Genomic DNA, 14,969 nt, shown 5'->3' with positions numbered 1-14,969 from the left:
CTGCTATAATATTCGTTTCTTGCGTAATTTGATCGTAAAAAAATAAAATTAGATTGATGAAACTATTGACTAAAGTACTATATAACACCTGTCGTATAACCCACACCCGGAACAGAAAGCTTGTTTTGAGGTCGATTTTTCATTCAGCGAAATAAGCAAATTTTCGCCTTTTTTTGGTAAATTACCTACATAAAACTCATTTATTTTGTTTCTTTTAGTGAAAACAGTACGACATGTCAAAAATATCCTCGAAAAGTCTAAAACAACCTATTTTTATTGATTTTATAACTATAACCACTATAGAAACATACCTGTTTTGTGTACCTATAATGGCACTATGGTAAAAAACACTTAAAAATGCATAAATATGGTCAAAAGGCAAATAATTTTAGTAAAACAATAACATTTCATAACAGTTATTTTGAAAAATTAGTAATTGCACAAGTAAGTGGTCATTTAGAACGTTAACAGAAATATGAGTTTCGTTATGAAATCCTAAGGAATTTGGAAAAATGTTGACACATTTCACAAAATAATGGTTTTTTCGGTCACAAAGTAATGGAATGGTCCCATTTATCTTTTAAACCCTTTGTAAAAGGCTAAAGAACATTTCACACTAACGTAAATAACTTAATTACTTTTAATTTGCCGTATGGACCGCATTTTAGTGCAATACCACCACTATTGGTACTATCACCACTATAGGTACATTTACCCTACAACGCAGCCGGATAGTCAGTCCTTGCTACTACGGTAAGACGGTTCAAATGAGGCTTGGACCATGGACTCAAAGCGCATAGGGAATAGGTTTATTAAAGTTATTATAACCGTGAGTTTAGATATACCGCCAAATAGTGCCAAAATGCAATGATATTCGATAAGAAACCTATGCAAAAATAATCTGTTTCGTGTCTTATATTTTCATACAATGTGTTAGACATTGTGAAAATTTTGACATTTAATCGAATGTCATTACACAGTTGAGGCTGACAATTCGACCAAAGTGAGTGTATTTATCAGGTGGGCTTACCATGCTCTTTCTCACTCATACATTGACACACGATTTGAAAATTCGTTCCCTAACAAAATTTAGTGTGCCTTGAAGATAAAACGGTGTCTCAAATGGCAAACATGGTAGCTAGCGTTACTCTGGAGTCAGGTTCTATTAAGGAGCACAGGCCGATGCAAAGCCCATTGCTAGGTTGCCATTTTCAGCTCGCTTTTGACAGTTTCATGGAAAAGGGTTTACAAACAAACGGCTAATAGTTATCGCGGAAAAGTGGACAAATTTACTATTAGGAAGATTATATTGGATAAATTTCTTGCGGCCAACCACTTCTGAAGAATAAAGGAGAAGTAATTGCAAACATTGAACAGTAATTGCAAACAGAAACATTGATAACCTTTTTCATTGTTTACCATTCCGCGACCACGAATCACTACCGTTTGCAACGGTCCTGCTGAAAGAACGATTAAGTTTAACAGGCATAAAACAGCACAGTACATTTTCCAACTGGGTAAAAGAAGTCTCATTAACCTTCGATTAAACACTGAGAGTAAAATGAAACATCCAATCGGCAGACACTGGTACAATATGCATACCGTCTTTTGCTGATAACCCGGCGACGAATGATAAATGAGATACTTGGATTGTATCAGCCATGATTGAATTCTAAATCATAGGTCGAAAATACACGAAATGCTTGCTGAAAAATGTATGGATTTGATAGTTCGGGAATGTTGCCGTTGACACTTTGTATATAGGTTTGACAGCAGGCAGAATTCCGCGGTCGCAAAATTCCGGTCCGTGTATTTTCGGCCTTATAATTTTTTAAAAGGTAATGAGTGCAAAATGAACAAAACTCTCATTCACTCCATAGCAACGTCCATCGCTAAACATAAACAATCTTCACTTTAACTGTTAAAATTTTCCCATGGCTTTCTGTTAATTTACTTTAAACGCATTGACCTGTTCTCTTTCAAAGACCTTGCTCTGGAGTAGTTAAAAGAAAGCAGCCAAAAAGCCACGAGACGGTCAGTTTTTAGATTGACATCAAGATATGAAGCTCACCTGATCCTAACAAAACCGTTACTTCGCAATAAATTTTTAAACAAAAGAGGTGATTTTTGAATGTATATAACCAGCAAGGAAAGCAAGGAATAGTGTACCAATCGAACAAAAAACCGCAGAACGCTTATGGTGAGTTTTAACCAATAACCGATCAGTGTTCCAGTTTACACACTATCAAGTTCCGTTCATTTTATCACGATTTATTCTCAAAACTATAGAAAATAGTGAAAAAATTGGACAATCTTAGGAGTGAGTACAGTGAACCCTCTCTTATTTGACACCTCTCCAATTTGAAAAACCTCTCTTATTTGAACATTTTGCACAGTCCCTTGATTTCCAGTACATTTTTGTTCCTCCAATTTGGAAAACCTCTGAAATCTGTGTCCCTCTTATTTGTGTATGGTGTTGCCATGGTTATTGAAAGATGTATGCTCAAATTGGCAATCCTGTTCGCAGTTTCCTATAGAAACAGTTAAGGCTGCATACTAAATGTTCTGTCTCTTTCTTGTTTGGATGGACCTTTCATTAACTTTCCACCTCTGTAATTTCCACCTCTGAAAACCCCTCTTATTCGACAGTCCCATCGCCTCTCAAATAAGAGAGGGTTCACTGTATTCGGAAAAATCAAACTGTCAAACCGGGTTTTTTTCCTCTTTTCGTTTTTAAACGTCAAATTGCACTGGATAAGCCTATCTGATATATCAGCTCACTTTGAATTCGACACAAACGTGCAAATAATTGTCAGCGTGATAAGATTGAACCATGCTGATTCTAGCTTCACGCTTCACCGCTTGAAATTGTTACGGTATGTTTAAACTCATGGTTCATTATCATTATCAATCATTATTTTCTTTGTAATAGTGAAATAAATGTACCGTGCCTAGGATGCACTATATATTTATAGAAACCTAACCATTCTTGACGATACTGGTTGAAGCTTCTCTAAAACTAGGTTTATAAAAAACATTATATTATGATTTTTTCTAATCTGGTTAACCATGTTATGTTACCATATTTACGTATAGGTGCAATTTACTGTATTAAAAAATACACCCGTTCCACACATACTTACAGCATACCTTATTTTGAAGACAGTGAGAATAACAAACAGCGTTGCTGCAACGATTCTCATTTTATCCCGTTGTTTGCAAAAACATTGTATGGCCTTCCTGAAAGATTGGTAAATTTATTATTACTTTTGTTTGTGCAGAAACTAATTCGATCCCTCATTAACAAAAAAAAAAACAAAACAAATTAATTCGATGGTGCTAGCTACAGTCTTGAAAGCCTGTATAGGCCGGCATGTCCGCATAGGACGTTACGCCAAATATAAAAAGAAGAAGAACTGTAGTCGGAATACAATGATTGAACACTTTTTACTTGGCACGCCCTTTAATTGAACGCACTATATTTGGTTGAAAGTTCAATTGAAAAGCATGCATCTTCTTCTACTTTTATTAGGCGTAAATGTCCTACGCGAACATCCCGGTCTATACAGACTTTCGAAGCTTTATTCAGTACCACGCAGCCAAATAGTCAGTCCTGTTAGCTTCAGGGGAGACGGTCCATCCTGGGTTTTAATCCACGACTGGCATGTTGTTAAATCGTACGAGTTGACGACTGTACTACGGGACCGCTAATAAAAACATGTAGAAAACCGGTTTTTGATCATTTCACAAAAATGTCAAGGCCTATTAAGACTGTTTTTATAGAAAAACGTGCCAAATGAAATAATTCACACAAACTCAAATTCAACAGTTGGCATGTAATCGAAGTTTAGCTAGTGAGTTCTAGCTGCAATAAACTATAATAAATATAAACAACTTGTAGTAGTCTTATATGATTTTGTACTTATTTTACATAGATGTTTTTTTTATAAAATTCAATACTCAACATAGATATTAATATTCTGCTTAAGAAACTAATGGACGGTAATGATTGTGTATTCATAGCACATATTTATAACAAACAGATAGCGCGTGTTAGAGCAACTGTTTTACCAAACACTTTGTTGATAATTGCCAAACAGCGAACGCAGAAAATAACTTGATTTAATCACACACACAATGAAAGACTGCATCATCAGTAGCAGTGACAGCCGTCAAAGCGACGAACCCTTTTTCGGGATCAGGAAGCAAGCTATTACGAAGAAGACGATTCATTTGCAACACTCGATGGCCTCCACATGACATTGAAAGTGTTTGATATTCTATCTCCGTAAGCCGAGCACATCTATTTAGCATTATCAAATGATCACACCCCTTTAAAATTGTTGATTTTACAACCCATTCGCTAATTTACAACGCATTTAAATTTCCTTTACCTTAAACATAGAATAACGATACTAACATAGAATAACGATATTCACTGAATTAATCTGTTCAACATAATACGAAACGCCGCTAAGATTTGATCGAAGCAAAGAACGAACTAGATCACGGAATCGTAGCACGTCTGAGAAGCTAATATAAAGGGCAGCATACACGATTGGCCAACTACGCTGCACTAACACATGGTTCATCACTACTGAACAACACTATTGTAAAGCAGGCTGGAACAGATTTTTATACAACACACTGCGTCCCTTGCAGCATCTAACAACCCCTCCGAAGCAAATGTAGCGACACACATGTATACCGAAAACCATTGATTAACTGTTAGCTTGATACAATTGTAAAGAAATGTTAAAAGGAAAGATTTATTCTTTACTCATTTCTTTACATTTTCTGCGTTGGTTACCTTTCCAATCCCTTGCTGTAGTACGAGTTATTATGTTTTCTTTTCTTTTACTCCCGTGTTCGTCACTCGTTGGTTATCTTACACTACACCTTTCGAACAAGTTGCTCTGAACAGCTTCGCGGACGACGAACGACTGAAAGCGTCGAAGACTTCGTTGATGATCACTGCAATAACGATAGCGACGAAAGTCAACCATCGCGTGCCTGCTTAAACTTGAAGCTGAATGTTGCTCACTGGTAGGATGGCGGAGAAGGTGGAGAAAAAACTCGTTTTGCGTCTGCTTCAAACCGCTACACATATTCAACATTAGCAAGGAAGGCTTCGAATCGGACATAGCAAACCATCGAGAAAACGTAGAATAGGATCTCATGATGCCGTCATTGCGCTACATCGTGTGATGTTAGCCTGATATGTGGTAAGATATTTAAATCCACCTAACAGCCATTATAAATTACTGCTTGATGCATTTTCATGCATTTATGTTTTGTTTTTGTTTTTTTTTCATTTATAATACCCACAAATACCTTAAGTATTAGATCGTATTAATCTATGAAAACTTGTTTTTATTTCTGAATAATGAACTAAATTGTATCCTTGGAACTGATAATCAAAAACTTCGTTCATGAAATTCGCAGTTTGTATCTTTATTCTTGTTTTAACAATATCGATTTAAATATTATGCTGAAAACATCTTACATTCTGAAATAACTGATTCCTTTCTTCTCTTCTTCTTCTTTGGCACAACAACCGCTGTCGGTCAAGGCCTGTCTGTGCCTGTAGTGAAGTGAGTTTGGCTTTCAGTGACTTATTGTTACCATAGCAGGATAGTCAGGCCTACGTATGGGGGCACAGTCTATTCGAGACTTGAACCCATGACGGGCATGTTGTTACATCGCACGAGTTGACGACTGTACCACCAGACCAGCCCACTGATTCCTTTACAATTACTTTTTATTCACGAGGGACGTACTGTAATTTACGCTTACAGGATTTCGAATCATAATAATGGACTACTTAATCCACGCGGTAGAATGTTGTAAATGGTTAGGGGATGTTGGCAACGTTGCTATGGAGGTTTTTAAGCTTATAGGGCAGCGATGCCAAACTCATTTGACCCCGCGGACCAAAATTATACTGAAATTAATAGCACGAGCCGCAGCCTAGTTTTTTATGACATTATAGTATACAAAAATCAGATCTTTTGCAGTTCTTTTTATTTCATTTTGGGATAACAATTACATTGCATTTGTTAAAACTTTGATATAAAATAAAGTAAAAAATAAATTATCAGATTACTTTCAATTAGCCATGCAACCGTATCGGGGAACTCGTTCGTTCCCGGGAACGTTCGCCGCGACGTTCAATTTCACTCATTTCATTCTCATTTCTCATCACCCTCTAGATAAAAAATCAGAAAACCGTCTCAGATATATCAGATATGTTTGTACTGCTCAACCTAGTGGTACAACCATGTCCACTCATGAGCGACGAAAACAATATGCCACAAAATTCAGGGTTTTATACATGTGTATGAGATTGAAGCTAAAATGCGAGTTGTATCTTTAACACATTTATTCATCCGAAAGGTTATAACAGAATTTGCTTTATATTTTTCATCCATTACTATAAAATTGTCTGGAATTGAGGGGTTATTTTTGTCAAAATAAATAGATTTTTGAATTTATTATTTTTTTGTGCATACATGCTTAGAAGGTACAATAAAACATCGACAAGGTAAGTATACGATTCTATCTTCACGATTAACATGAGAGGGACAGGGCTTATACCCTGAACGTACCCGAAAGGTATGCATGCTTTACTCATCAGGATCTAAAGGCAAGGACAAGGCAAAAAAGACACAGAAAAGTTTCCTCACGGCTACACATGTCCTTTTGATGCGCACACATGTTTAACGAACACAACTATTCGGGATGGCTCGGTAAAGGTCGGGTGGGCGCCAGAACGCAAAGCCACAGACTTTTCCATGATTTTGTATGATTTTGGCTGTTTTGGACCATACATGTAGGCGCTCGCAAGCGGTCGCGAGCGAAAGACCGAAAGATCTCGTGGGCTACATTTGGCCCCCGGACCACTACTTTGACATCTCTGATATAGGGGAATAGTTTTAACGCTCAGAACATATTTTCAAAACAGCTATAAAGTTTTGCATCCAGGTATGGAGAGCTCGGTTGTAATGCTGTAGAAATAAAACTTAGATTTTTTTTAACACTTTGACCGCCGGCCTGACGTCACAGTTTTTGAGTGAGCACGTAGCGCATGGCAAGAGAGCCAAGAGAGCGACAGTTTCTCGTGCCATTGTTATCACTCTTTTGTTTCATTGCGATAAGCGGCGTAGCACATGTCGTTCTCGTTCTCTCTTTCCTACCTCATTCGTTCTCAAGAGAATCACTGAGCGTCAGATGCAAAGCTGAACGGTGAGCAAAACCGTCATGCGAATTTATATGACACGGCGCTTAAAGTGTTAAAGAACCACGTGATGATTAATCAGTTTGAGGGAATTAAATACAGGTGTCCCCCGAGTTACGACCCCCTCGATTTACGACGATTTGCAGATACGACGATTTAGATTTTGGCAGTTTAAAGATGTCATTGAAAAGAACATGATGTTCTTTTTTTAAATTTGCTGATAACCGTTACACACACATTTTCAAAGATTCCCCAACTACCCGATCTTGAGTATCTATATCGTGTAAACGGGTTTTGGAGTTAAATTTATACATTATCCAACATTTTATTAATTAAAATTCTCGATATCAGAGATATCGGATCTTCAACGTAGGTTATAAACTTTATATTCAAAGATATTCGACATATGACTATATCTATTTACGCCTTGCTTTGGGACATTTTTTCAGTCCCAAATTCAGTCGTATCTCGCGGGTCACCTGTACATGTTTTTGTATCATCGTGAAAAATAATAATTAATTCATAATTTCTATTTGATGTATCAACATTCTCGTTTGTTACATTATCTTATCGACTGGTCCTTATCTGCAGCTACATTTCTCCTCATATTAAAATAGTGCCCTCGTTACATCTGATTCTAAGAACCAGCCTGGAACCACTGAAGGCAGTCCTTTGTCAAACGATTTCTTCCAAAACTATAATATCACCCTTAAGAATCTTAATGTTTTCAGTTAATTAGTGAATAGCTTGTCCGACTCAATGTTATTATAGATTAAGTACTATCTCCTTATCTCCTTATCTCCTAGTACAGTAGTACAGTCTTCAACTCGTACCACTTAACAACATGCCCGTCATGGGTTCAAATCCCAAATGGACCGTGCCGCCATACGTAGGACTGACTATCCTGCTATGGGGTGATCAATAAGTCACTGAAAGCCAAGCCCACAAGTAGTGGTACAGGCGCAGGCCTTGATTGAGCCAAAAGAAGATGAAGAAGACTATCTCCTTATAATGATCCTAAAACGTCCCAAGTGCCACACCTCCAATAAACGGGTATGCGAAACTATACAACAGGAGAAAGCTCAGAAAGAAAAATGAGAAAGCTCTCCAAGCGAGGAAGCTCCACTGGTTAGGTATCATACCAACAGATGGTACCACCAGCTTTTTGCTATTTTTAGAATGCATGAGTCATTTGCCATCTGCTAAACGAAGTATTTCTACATTCCGTTTAGGTAAGGAGCTTGAGTCGTTTAGAACCCGTTTAGTGATCGTTTAGTGGTTTGTGGCAGTTGGGACCCATATATCTGACCACACCACCATTCATATTGATTTTTGCTAGGAAAGTTAGAAGGCTATATAGGTCACGATTAGATGAAGCTTGTCGAAACACATTGCAAGTGCAAAAAAAGGACAGCTATATAATGATGAGTTAATTATAATAACTCATCATTATATTGGTCTTATACGCCGTCTATTAAGCAAACAGGTGAAGCTATGGAGCTTTCTTTTTTGTCATTTATGCTTAATCTGTGGCGCTTGGGTTGTTAGTTGGCACAAAATTATGCAATTTTTTTTGCTATGTGCCGAACCCAACTGATTATAAATTGATTCAGTACTTTTCTTTATTTTGCAACAAAATTTTAACTATTACAACGTAACTGTTATCCCAAAATGACATGAAAAGAAGTGATCAAGATCTGATTTTTGTATCACATTCTTCTTTCTTCTTTGGCTCAACAACCGATGTCGGTCAAGGCCTGTCTGTACCCACTTGTGGGCTTTGGCTTTCAGTGACTAAAGTCAAAGTAACGTAACATTTTCTTTAACTCTGGCAAAGTCATCGTGGGCCGTATTACAAGCTCTTGAGGGCCGCATGCGGCCCGCGGGCCTTAGTTTGGAGATCCCTGGTATAAAAAATAGCGGCCCGTGCATGAGTTTGACACTACTAATTTAAAGGCTTTCATACGTAAACACTTATCAAAATCATTTCTATTTGGGAGAGGCATCGCAATCGCAATAAGAAACAAACATCATTCATTTCAAATATCCAACAAATTCAATTCAAATTTATTACATCACAAACAACTATTGTCTTGTTGGAGAATACGATGTAATGATACATACGGAAACCCTTTCTTAATTAACCAAAAATAACAATCTTTCCAATACATCAGGAGTCAAAGCAAAATTATCACTGTCACAATCAAAATTATCGATCTCAGAGAAACACTTTTGCAGCACCGCCAAACAATCAGTATCATGCTTTTCTTTAATGACTCCTCGATGATCTTCACATTCATTGTAGAACTTTTGAGCTAGCTGAAAGTAAACAAATGGAGTAATTGCAGATTTTGTTTCGATTTACATCATTCTTAAACGTTCTTACCTTTATGACACCTGGCGGAAAATTAGCCAGCTTAGCGACTTGTATGCCAAAACTTTTCTCCATTACTCCCGGTTTTACCTGATACAATAAAGTCAAACATTCGCCATCAACTATGGCTTGCATGTGACAGTTTTTCACGTTTTCTACGTAGCTGGCAAGGTCGGTTATTTCCTGAAAATGGGTGGCAAATAAGGTAAAACATTTGCTCTCTTTTGCTAGCCATTCAGCGATGGACCACGCAATGCCGCATCCCTCATATGTTGATGTGCCGCGCCCAAGCTCGTCGATTATTACAAGCGATCTATCTGTTGCTCTGCGAATTATTCCTGCAGTTTCGATCATCTCCACCATGAATGTACTGAGTCCTTTGGTAAAATTATCATCGGCGCCAACTCGCCCCAAGATGCAATCGAAAATTGACATTTCTGCACTCTCGCATGGTACGAATGAGCCGATATGAGCCATTAAGACAGTGACTCCCACAGATCTTATATAGGTACTTTTGCCACCCATATTTGGGCCGGTGATAATGTAAGTGGAAGTTTCCTTGGCGTCAAACATTGCATCGTTGGCGATATAGTTGACATCTTCTTGCAACTCCAAACAGGGATGACGCACTTGAATCAGTTTTAACACACTTGGACCTTCGCGATACATTTTGGGCCGTACGTATGGGATCGGTGCAGTTGAAGCACTCACTGCAAAGCTTACCAGACAGTCTAAGTACGCTATCTGACTATTGAGCATTGTCCATGGTTCTACATATCCTACAGCTACACGTATCACTTCTGCGACAATAGTTTGCTGTTGTTCCTCATACGCAATTTTTAACGTAGCAAAAGACTCGCTGTAATCTTGTAGTTTAGTTGTGATAAACCGAACGCCACCCTTTACGGCATCTAAGATGCGATAGGAATTGTTCTTCCGTATTAAAGTTTCATCTTTAAGCGTGATTCTAAAATGGTAACCATGTTGGCTAACAAATTCAAGCTTAATAGACGATCCCGCATCCAATCCGATGTCTTTGGCTACTGTGGATAGATGATGCTTCATTTTAGAATAAACTTCGTCCATTTCTTCTTTTCGCTTCTTTAGCTGGCTGTCGAAATCAGCTTTTACAAGATATTCGCCATGTTCGACCGCTTGCAAGTCAATGATTTGTTCAACCATGGATTTAAATAGCTTCAAATCATTCAAGCTATCCTTGATAGGATTGTATATATTGTTCAGCACAGCAATACTTTCTAGATCGTTCGTTTCCAGAAGAGTTAACATTCTTGGCACACGTAAAATAACTTGGTACAAACGAAAAATGTCCTGCAGCGAAGCTTTTCTGCGTAAAAGACGCTTGAGCACGAACATTATATCTGGAAGCTTTTTAAGATGATTATCATAAAGCTCAGAGCGTACTATGGTATTGTTGACAAAATACTCCACAATATCGTGCCGATCTTTGATAATCTCATAATCTTGTAGCGGCTGTTTCATCCATTGTGCCATCAATCGGTGGCCTTGTGGTGTGCGACACCTATCAAGTACGCCCAGAACACTTTGCCATCGATAGGCGTTCGATTTAACTGACGTGCCTGGGTTTGGAAAAAGATTCAAAGCCGATACTGCAGCTGCATCAAGATGAACAAAGCTTGAATAGAAAAATAAATAAATAAACACATTAAAATTAACAGGAAAACAATACATCATTACACGTTTGATATTTTACCGGTTTGCATCGAGCGATTCCAGACGAAACTGACCATGGTTGCCTGGTTCTTGAGTAAGCTCGAGATAGTTTAAGATTACACCCAGTGCACTTAGAGCCAGCGATTTAGATACTTCTGGAATGGTGTTTGCGTTTGGATGCTGTCCCTCGCGGAACCGCAGCAGTTTGTTCAAACTGTCGATGACATCGACTTTATCCTTCATAAATTCTTTCACCTTGCGTGTTGTAACGATCACATTATTACGCTTCATAATTTGCTCGACACGTTCGTACTAAAGAATTAACGAGAATGTTGAAAACAAAATAGACGTATGAGCGATACACATCAAACATGTTGGGATATGCAAAGAGTACAAAAGAGGCAAACTTTAAGCGTAACACTTTCAATAGCAATAAAGTTATGGCACCTGTCTGAAATTGTATAGCGGATATTGCGGATTACTGAAGATAATATTTTTATTTGTGGCCTTTCTCATGTGAGTCGATTCTATTGAAAAACCAGGAATAATTATAGTCACGGAGCTCGAAATCTCTTATCTCTTTAAGCTATACCTACTACTACTACTTTATATTAAAAAAAAGCTAAAAAAACTACATGAACAAAGAACGAAGTAACATATTAATCTGTTTTATGGACAAGGAAACTTAACGTTTCATGGCGTATTGATAATAGAAATCTCAAGGGAAGCTTACGTGCAGGCCAAAAAGACAGAAAAAGATGAAAATGGCACACATTACGGAAAATCAAAACAATACGGCGTTCTTAGTAGTGATGCGCTGTATGGAGCACACCCACGACTCCGATACGACTCCGATCCGACTCCGACTATTGTTAGTCCGATTCCGACTCCGGCAATATGGAACCACTAGATCTACCCGGAGTCGGAGTCGTCCGGAGTCGTCCAGAGTCGTCCAGAGTGGTCTGGAGTCGCCGGAGTCGTTCGCAGTCGGAGATTCTGAACGACTCCGAATGATTCCGGGCGACTCCAGACGACTCCGGCTCCGGACGACTCCGGACGATTCCGAACGACTCCGAATGATTCCGGATGACTCCAACACCGGGCATCTCCGGGCTACTCCGGGCCATTTCGCACGATTCCCAACGACTCCGGATATTGCAGCACGGACCTACCTTCCGGAGTTGATTCCGAACTTATCGGAGTCGAATCTGAGTCAACTTCGGATTTTTGCCAACTTTACCCACGACTAGTTCTTAGTTGGTGATGTGAATTGAACCAAATGTTGCCTATATAAACATGTTCTGATGCTCAAAGATCCTAGCATATGTTACTTAAGACTAAGCGTGACAAATGAATGACCGAAATGTGACTATGTTATAATGAATGAATGTAAATGAATTCGCTTCAAGTGGGCCACTTGCGGTCCGTTGAATTTTAATTAATAAATAACAAATAACAAATAAATATGGTAAACAACAAAAAGTATCTGAAGTCAAGGCTAGAAAGCTTACTGACAAGTGATGTGATTAACCATATGAAGAAAATTGCGAAGTTGTATTGGAAATTCAAAACCAGTAGTTGCCATGAACGATATGTTGTATATACCAACACTTATTGCGAATTTATGCTACGTGACCGTATTAATACACGATGCGCAATCTCAGATTGCGCATATATTCGTTTTATCAAAACATATGTCATTTCGCGTAGCCAACCCTGAGCTATAAACGTCATTTCCATACAATTTCAGATTGCGCCAAGATTGCGCATAAATTTTCAAGATTATATGTCCGAGATATATAAATATTTTTTGACAGATAAATATATCAAACCGACCCGTTTGACAGATAAATATATGCGCAATCTGAGATTGCGCATCGTCTATTGCTACGGTGAAGGGAATTGAACGAGAAATTGAATGGAAGTTCTTCTTCTTCTTTGGCTCAACAACCGATGTCGGTCAAGGCCTGCCTGTACCCACTTGTGGGCTTGGCTTTCAGTGACTGATTGATTCCCCCCCATAGCAGGATAGTCAGTCCTACGTATGGCGGCGCGGTCTATTTGGGGATTGAACCCATGACGGGCATGTTGTTAAGTCGTACGAGTTGACGACTGTACTACGAGACCGGCTCTGAATGGAATGGAAGTTACATTCAGCAAAAAAACACACATATATATTATATTCGAAAAGATCGATTATACGAAATAGATGTCCTAGCACCAAATATCGAATTTGTTATTATTGCTGATACTGGTATATGGCATTGTTGGTACAGTGCCAAATAATAAAACCGATTTAAGTATTCTTTTAATATACACAATATGTGCAACTTACCTCTGCTGCGACACTGGGAAGTAGACACTCTTTAGGTCCCGTAACTACAATTAAAGCCTCCAGCTCAGTGTAGAAATCATCGTCGACAAATTCAATCACGGCCATACGTCTCTCATTTACTTCGATAAATCCTAAACCAATCATTCGTTGCTTGGATTCATGACGAATGTGCAGAGCAATCAGAGCCGAACCGATAACCATTTCGTTATTGTTGTTAAACAAAACATCTTCGAAGTGTGCCAAATTCCCTGGTGATCCTTTATACTGGATCGACCAATCATTCTCATGTTTCCTTTTAGATTCCTTCGAATACACTTCTATTCGATAGTTACGCACGAGCAGTAGGTCTCGAATGAGTCCCTCGAAATTGTTTTTACTCAAGGAAACATACGGCAACTGCTGATTATCTACTTCCATTATTTTGATCGCGTTCGAAGACTTAAAAAGTGTTTTGGCAACAAATGCGGCATCAACGCCATGGCAGCTGTAATAATCCGTTCGATCGAAAATTCGCACAGTAGTAGCCGGTTTCTATGGATGATAGACACAAGGAAGTTAAAATAAAAAAGCTAACTTTTGAACTGCTTTTCATACCTCGCCTAATGACTTATAAAACTCGATGAATGTTCGCTGCTGTGCTTTGTCTGCAACGAATAAAATACGAATAAACTGTGGAAGTACAAACACATGGGTTTTTATTAATTTACGTACCTAGATTTAGACACTGTAGTGGTTTCAAGGTCGACATTTCGAAATGCTGTTCGATACAAACAGAACGGCTGTATTGAAGATATAATTCACAACAAATCCGGCGCAGAGCGTATTCAGAAAGACAAACATATGGAATACGCGCGAAATTTGTTTCATTCGATTTTATATGACAGCCAATAATGGGAACGCGAATAACAAGGTGCTTAAAAAGCCAAGGACTGTGTAGGAACGAGGTCAAATGACCGTTCAAATAGACATAGAGCGAAAACACCTCGCGCAACAAAATGTAACTCAAAAAAAGACCCAGTCAACCTACATGTTAGTTGAAAAACATACAAATTAAGTTAAGATGAGTTAAATTTTATTTTTAGGAGTTTTGAATCAGTCTGGGTCGTAACAAAATGGATAATTCGTTTGTTTCCGATGAAGCAGAAATGTCGCGCGAGATCAGTAGCTCTGTAGGCAATTTTGAGCTACTTTTTGTCGCACGCGCAACGTTGTCGCTATTTCGCCTCCGAGATACGACAGTACAGTCTGTTCCCGAGTTACGCGGTTTCTTCGTTCCCGACAGAATCTATGAAACCGTGTATTTTTTTCATAATAATGTAATAATGTGGATT

The 14,969-nt window shown here is 38.4% G+C and overlaps 2 protein-coding genes across 12 annotated transcripts in view; both read right to left on the bottom strand.

Moving 5' to 3' along the window:
• Positions 1–5,142, bottom strand: part of LOC1269030 (plectin) — a 64,048-nt gene extending 58,906 nt beyond the window's left edge. For 3 of the 11 annotated variants that reach the window (XR_009765885.1, XM_061655506.1, XM_061655512.1), the window contains exon 1: positions 3,151–3,236. Coding sequence is in view for 6 of the 11 variants with exons in the window: in XM_061655506.1 (XP_061511490.1) it covers positions 3,151–3,203 (53 nt within the window). In the remaining 5 variants the exon portion in view is untranslated. Of the gene's footprint in view, positions 1–3,143; positions 3,241–4,394; positions 4,418–4,810 lie in introns of those variants that run through there. The other 8 variants (XM_061655507.1, XM_061655508.1, XM_061655516.1 and 5 more) reach the window with 8 other exon arrangements.
• Positions 5,143–9,274: 4,132 nt separating this feature from the next.
• Positions 9,275–14,567, bottom strand: LOC1279706 (DNA mismatch repair protein spellchecker 1). The gene is made up of 6 exons (XM_319476.5): positions 14,350–14,567; positions 14,233–14,282; positions 13,639–14,169; positions 11,344–11,615; positions 9,624–11,265; positions 9,275–9,556 (listed from the first exon to the last, which is right to left on the bottom strand). Exons 1-6 carry the CDS (start codon positions 14,384–14,386, stop codon positions 9,374–9,376), a joined length of 2,715 nt encoding a protein of 904 aa, XP_319476.5. The 5' UTR covers positions 14,387–14,567; the 3' UTR covers positions 9,275–9,373.
• Positions 14,568–14,969: the final 402 nt, after the last annotated feature.

Source organism: Anopheles gambiae, chromosome 3 (assembly GCF_943734735.2).
Source record: "Anopheles gambiae chromosome 3, idAnoGambNW_F1_1, whole genome shotgun sequence".
NCBI classification, from domain to species: domain Eukaryota; kingdom Metazoa; phylum Arthropoda; class Insecta; order Diptera; family Culicidae; genus Anopheles; species Anopheles gambiae.
The sequence above is the reverse complement of the archived record's forward strand: the minus strand, read 5'-3'. Positions and strand labels throughout refer to the sequence as shown.